This window comes from Sinocyclocheilus grahami, unplaced genomic scaffold (assembly GCF_001515645.1).
Source record: "Sinocyclocheilus grahami isolate Dianchi unplaced genomic scaffold, SAMN03320097.WGS_v1.1 scaffold1082.1, whole genome shotgun sequence".
In the NCBI taxonomy this organism is placed as follows: Eukaryota; Metazoa; Chordata; class Actinopteri; order Cypriniformes; family Cyprinidae; genus Sinocyclocheilus; species Sinocyclocheilus grahami.
This window is the reverse complement of record NW_015506261.1, coordinates 348704-355179: the sequence shown is the minus strand read 5'-3', so window position 1 is coordinate 355179 and position 6476 is coordinate 348704. Positions and strand designations below refer to the sequence as shown.

Sequence of the window (6476 nt, the reverse complement as noted above, 5' to 3'; positions counted from 1 at the left end):
GTGTGTGTGTGAGTGTGTGAGTGAGAGAGTGTGTGTGTGTGAGTGTGAGTGAGAGAGTGAGTGAGAGAGAGTGTGTGTGTGTGTGTTTATATATAGCAGCCGTTAAATTTAAAATACACGTATATAAATACAAATGTAATATGTATTTTATATTTATGTACACTGCCGTTCAAAAGTTTGTGATCGGTTTTTAGAGAAGATTCTACAGCTCATCACGGCTGTGAGTTATCTATTTGATACAAAAAAAAATTGGTGAATTATTGCAATTTAAAATAAGTTAATGTACATTAAACTGTAATGTATTCCTGTGATGCGCAGCTGTATTTTCAGCATCATTCCTCCAGTCTTCAGTGTCACATGATCTTCAGAAATCAGTATAATATGCTGATTTTAATATACTATTTTGAATAAATGCTCTATTTTAAACTTTGTATTCATCAAAGAATCCTGAAAAAAAGTATCAGTTTCCACAAAAATATTGTGCAGCACGACTGTGTTCAACATTGATAATAATCAGAAATGTTTCTCGAGCAGCAGATCAGCATATTATACTGATTTCTGAAGATCATGTGACACTGAAGACTGGAGTAATGATGCTGAAAATACAGCTGCGCATCACAGAAATACATTACACTTTAATGTATGTTAAAATAGGAAACCAATATTAGAAATTGCAATAATATTTCACAAAATTAAATTTGTTCCCTGTGTTTTTGATCAAATAAATTCAGCCTTGATGAGCAGAAGACACTCAAGCGTCAGCAGTGTATGTGTAGTTTGCAGTAACTGCGCTGGTCACTGAGGGTTTGCAGCAGATCTTCTGTGTGATTGGACAGCGCTGGACTCATGACGTCAGCAGAGCCTGATGTGCGTGTGGCTCCTGAACCCCTGCGGCTCGATCCGGTCCGCACCGCAGAACTGGTCTGCCCTGATCTGGACCTGTCTGTCCCTCTGACCCCGGAACGACCAGCAGACCGCCGCCAGCGCCAGGTTAGGTCCACACCTGTCTCTCTCTCTGTGTGTTCACTACATGATGCTGTGGCTTTGGAAAGTCTGCGAACTGGTGTTTTGTGTATTAATTAGTGCTGTCAAGCGATTAATCGCATCCAAAATAGAAGCTTAAAAAATATATGCGTGTATTGTGTAGTGCTGGGCAGTACACCGGATCATACCGAATCCCGGTGTTTATTTTTATGATGATATTAATTTTTAAAATACCGCAATGTATGTCGCTTAAACAACGTTTCGCTGCATGAGACAAAAAAGTTATATAGCCAAAACAACCACATAGCCGCTCTTTAGTGTAGATGCATGTTAAAAAACAACAAAAAAACCAACAGTGTTGGCTCAACAACAGCGTTCCGGACTGCGCTATTCATCTCGATCAGCTGACAGACCATTACGGACTACAAGCCCCCACCACGCACCTGTGACAGCACCATCTCCCTGCTGAACGAGCTGAACGTCGTCTTCGCTCGCTTTGAGGCACAAAACAGCACCACTGCACAGAAGACTCCACCTCCTCCCGGCGACCAGGTGATGACGCTGTCCCCGGACAGCATGAGGAGATCCCTCAGCAGGATCAATGCACGCAACGCTCCAGGTCCTGACAACATTCCTGGGCATGTACTGAGAGACTGTGGAACTCACTGATGTCTTCACCGACATCTTCAACATCTCGCTAAGTCAGGCTGTTGCCCCCACATGCTTCAAAGCTACCACCATCATTCCAGTCCCGAAGAAGTCGTCTCCATCCTGCTTCAATGACTACCGTCCAATTGCACTTACCCCCATCCTCATGAAGTGCTTTGAACGGCTAGTCATGCACCACATCAAGTCTGCCCTCCCCCCCTCCCTGGACCCCTTCCAGTTTGCATATCGGTCCAACCGCTCGACCGATGACGCCATCGCCACTACCCTCCACTCAGCACTCACACACCTGGACAAAAAAGACTCATACGTCAGAATGCTGTTCATAGACTTCAGTTCAGCATTCAACACAATCATCCCTCAACAGCTCATTCACAAATTGGTCCAGCTGGGGCTCAACACTTCGCTGTGCAACTGGCTGTTGGACTTCCTGACTGGAAGACCTCAGGCAGTTCGGGTCGGCAGCAACACATCCAGCACCATCACACTGAACACTGGGGCCCCCCAAGGATGTGTGCTGAGCCCCCTCCTCTTCACTCTGCTGACCCACGACTGCACACCGTCACACAACTCCAACCTCCTTATCAAGTTTGCGGATGACACGACTGTAGTGGGTCTCATTAGCAACAGAGATGAGACAAACTACAGGAGCGAGGTGAGCCGCCTGGCCGGGTGGTGCAGTGACAACAATCTCTCTCTGAATGTGGAGAAGACGAAGGAGATTGTTGTTGACTTCAGGAGAGTGCGCACTCAGCATGCTCCTCTGACCGTCAATGGTGTGACTGTGGAGAGGGTGAGCAGCACCAAGTTCCTGGGTGTGCACATCACAGAGGATCTCTCCTGGACTGACAACACCGCAGCACTGGCCAAGAAAGCACAGCAGCGTCTCTACTTCCTCCGCAAACTGAGAAGAGCCAGAGCCCCGGCCCCCATCATGTGCACCTTCTATAGAGGCACCATCGAGAGCATCCTGACCAGCTGCATCACTGTGTGGTATGGCGCCTGCAACGCGTCCTGCCGCAAGACACTTCAACGCATAGTGAGAGCAGCTGAGAAGATCGTTGGTGCCTCTCTCCCCTCCCTTCAGGACATCTACAACACCGTCTCACCCGCAAAGCCCTCTGCATTGCAGGTGATCCCACCCACCCGACACACAGCTTCTTCAGTCTGCTGCCATCAGGGAGGAGACTGCGGAGTCTCCAGGCCAGGACCAGCAGACTGAAGGACAGCTTCATCCATCAGGCTGTCAGGAAGCTGAACATTTTACCTTATTTGTATAGTTGTATTTTATATTTAATCTGTATCTATCTGTATTTATGTTCTACTGTTAGTGTTATCTGTATGCACCAAGGATCTGAGAGTAACGCAATTTCAATTCTCTGTGTGTATGTGCTGTACATGTGGAAGAATTGACAATAAAGCAGACTTGACTTGATGTGGATTTTATCAGACGATGCCGTGATTATAAATGAGAGTGACTCCTGCTTAACATGTATAAAGCGGTCGTGTTTAGTCACTATTTAGTGTGGTATTTTCTGACAATATTCACTCATCATGACAGTAAAATAGGGCATTCTGAGTCAATATGCTGCAGTATTTCCTCTCAATTAGTAGAAAATATGGTTAACACCCGCTCATGCATGAAAAAAAATACCGTCATGTACCGTGAAACCGGTATAATTTTGAAAAATACCGTGATATAAATTTTTGGTCATACCGCCCAGCACTAGTACTGTGTATATTTATTTTATAAAAATACTAGGGGTGCAATGGTTCAACTTACTCACGGTTCGGTTTTGGTGCGGTTCGGTATGTGGTATGTTTAGGGAAAAAACTATATTGTCAAATAAAGAAAATAAGAACCCATAATCTAACTACAAGCAACGGCACAAATAAAAAAACAATACAAATAAAAATTAAAAAACAGTTTTTTTTGCATTAGTTTTTAGGTACAGAAAATGAATAAAGTAATCAAATGTAAAATAACATTGCCTATTTGACTGTATAAATTAAAGATTAATCCTTATTAAAGTTACAAAAGTTATTCAGTCAAGAGCAGTGAGTGATTTCCGTGTTGTTGCTGTTTGATTAACTTTAAGAAAGTGCTGTCACTTTAAGAGAACGCACTGATCCAGTGCACTGATACTGTACATTCAGCCGTCTGCTAGGATACTCACCAAGACGGGCATTTTGACATAATTTTTGTGTGAATTTGTCCATTCAAACACAATACTACACAGAGAGCTTAATATCTGCGGGCGGTCTGAGACGAGGGTTCAGGCGCTTCGGATGAGCGACCACACAGATCTTCTCACTGCGAGTGCGAGTTCACATCTTCTGGCTCTTTAATATTTAAACTGGCCAGGCTTAAATGAGTTTAGTTTAAACACAGATAGCGACGTGTGCTGTTCTGGTCTCACCTGCGCTATCAACACGTGATGACGGTATAAACGACAGTTATTCCAGCATACAGCACTCGCATTGATTAAAGAGGGACTGGTTTGTCCACGTATTGGTTTTTTTCTCTCTCATCGCTCTTGTTGTAATGTATTGGGAAGCCAGAATTTGTATCCATCAACAGAAACATGCATTAGCCGAACTCTAACAAACCATATTACAGATGCATTGTCAGTTTTAAGTTGAACCGCACGCGGTCCTAGTGCATGCCGAACCGTGTGTGGAGAACCGTACGGTTCGATATTTTACCGAGAACCGTTGCACCCCTAATAAATAAACACATTTACATGCATATATTTCAGTCCCTACAGGATTCTGCGATCGCTGAGTTTATCGCAAAATCAAGCAAACTCCGCAATTTTCGCAAGAGCTCACAAATTTTCGTAATTGCCGCAGATTTTGGGCTTGCCGTGCGTTCACACCGTCGCCGTCGAGAGCGTCAAAGTGGCCGGAAGTCATTAATTTTCAACGCCAGACTTGGAAGTTGAGGAGAGTTGAAATCAGGTCAACTTTATGGTAATGAGCTATGACGCGGTTCGGCGGCAACCAATCGGAACGTAGAAGTCCACCGCTTGAGAGGATTCCAGAGAACGCAGTCCTGCAAACTTTGTTTCCGACCGCATTAGTTCCCAAGCAAAATGGAGCAGAGGTTGATTATTGCTGTGGCGGGTTTCCCAATAATCTACGATGTGTCCCTGTTTGTGTACAGGGACATAAATTTAAAAAAAGATGTGTGGACCGAGGTGTCTGAGATTGTTGGTGTTACCTTTAAATAAATTTTCCTGATTATTCTTACATTAAGTAATGTTTATACCTGATTATACTCACTTAAGTAACATTTTCAATGCAGGACTTTTACTTGTATCAGAGTATTTTTACAGTGTGGTATTGGTAAAGGATCTTAATACTTCGTCCACAACTATATTTAATGAGGTTAACTTATCATAACGTTACCCTCCTTGTGGTCAGATCAACAAGCGTGTTTGCTTTGCGTCCCCTTTAAATACAAGACAAGCATTCGATCTGTGTCAGAGCGTCCACAAATCTTTCTACAGCGTTGTTGGCAGGGCGGCCAGAGCGATTTTTGACGATTTTTCAGTGTTACCAATTTAGCTACTTTGTAGCTAGATTTAGCGACTTCCCCGCCCCTTTTGAGACTTTTTTCAAAAGTTTAGGAACAAATATAGCAACTTCTTGGACAAAATATATACTGTATGTGTGTGTGTGTTTATATATACACTGTACACACACGCATATATTATGTAAACAAAAACTTTTATTGTGGATGCGATTAATCGCGATTAATCGTTTGACGGCACTATTCTTATAAGCTATATTATATATAAATGCATTTAATATATAAACATAACATATTTTTCTTAAATATATGAGTGCGAGTTCACATCTTCTGGCTCTTTAATATTTAAACTGGCCAGGCTTAAATGAGTTTAGTTTAAACACAGATAGCGACGTGTGCTGTTCTGGTCTCACCTGCGCTATCAACACGTGATGACGGTATAAACGACAGTTATTCCAGCATACAGCACTCGCATTGATTAAAGAGGGACTGGTTTGTCCACGTATTGGTTTTTTTCTCTCTCATCGCTCTTGTTGTAATGTATTGGGAAGCCAGAATTTGTATCCATCAACAGAAACATGCATTAGCCGAACTCTAACAAACCATATTACAGATGCATTGTCAGTTTTAAGTTGAACCGCGCGCGGTCCTAGTGCATGCCGAACCGTGTGTGGAGAACCGTACGGTTCGATATTTTACCGAGAACCGTTGCACCCCTAATAAATAAACACATTTACATGCATATATTTCAGTCCCTACAGGATTCTGCGATCGCTGAGTTTATCGCAAAATCAAGCAAACTCCGCAATTTTCGCAAGAGCTCACAAATTTTCGTAATTGCCGCAGATTTTGGGCTTGCCGTGCGTTCACACCGTCGCCGTCGAGAGCGTCAAAGTGGCCGGAAGTCATTAATTTTCAACGCCAGACTTGGAAGTTGAGGAGAGTTGAAATCAGGTCAACTTTATGGTAATGAGCTATGACGCGGTTCGGCGGCAACCAATCGGAACGTAGAAGTCCACCGCTTGAGAGGATTCCAGAGAACGCAGTCCTGCAAACTTTGTTTCCGACCGCATTAGTTCCCAAGCAAAATGGAGCAGAGGTTGATTATTGCTGTGGCGGGTTTCCCAATAATCTACGATGTGTCCCTGTTTGTGTACAGGGACATAAATTTAAAAAAAGATGTGTGGACCGAGGTGTCTGAGATTGTTGGTGTTACCTTTAAATAAATTTTCCTGATTATTCTTACATTAAGTAATGTTTATACCTGATTATACTCACTTAAGTAACATTT

General features: G+C 43.1%; 1 protein-coding gene across 5 annotated transcripts in view; it reads left to right on the top strand.

The window, feature by feature from the left end:
• Positions 1 to 6476, top strand: part of ppp1r35 (protein phosphatase 1, regulatory subunit 35) — an 18706-nt gene that overhangs the window by 8262 nt on the left and 3968 nt on the right. For 4 of the 5 annotated variants that reach the window (XM_016252022.1, XM_016252025.1, XM_016252021.1 and 1 more), the window contains one exon: positions 732 to 990. In XM_016252022.1, coding sequence (XP_016107508.1) covers positions 847 to 990 — 144 coding nt within the window. In that variant the 5' untranslated portion in view covers positions 732 to 846. The remainder of the gene's footprint in view (positions 1 to 731; positions 991 to 6476) is intronic. The other variant, XM_016252023.1, reaches the window with a different exon arrangement.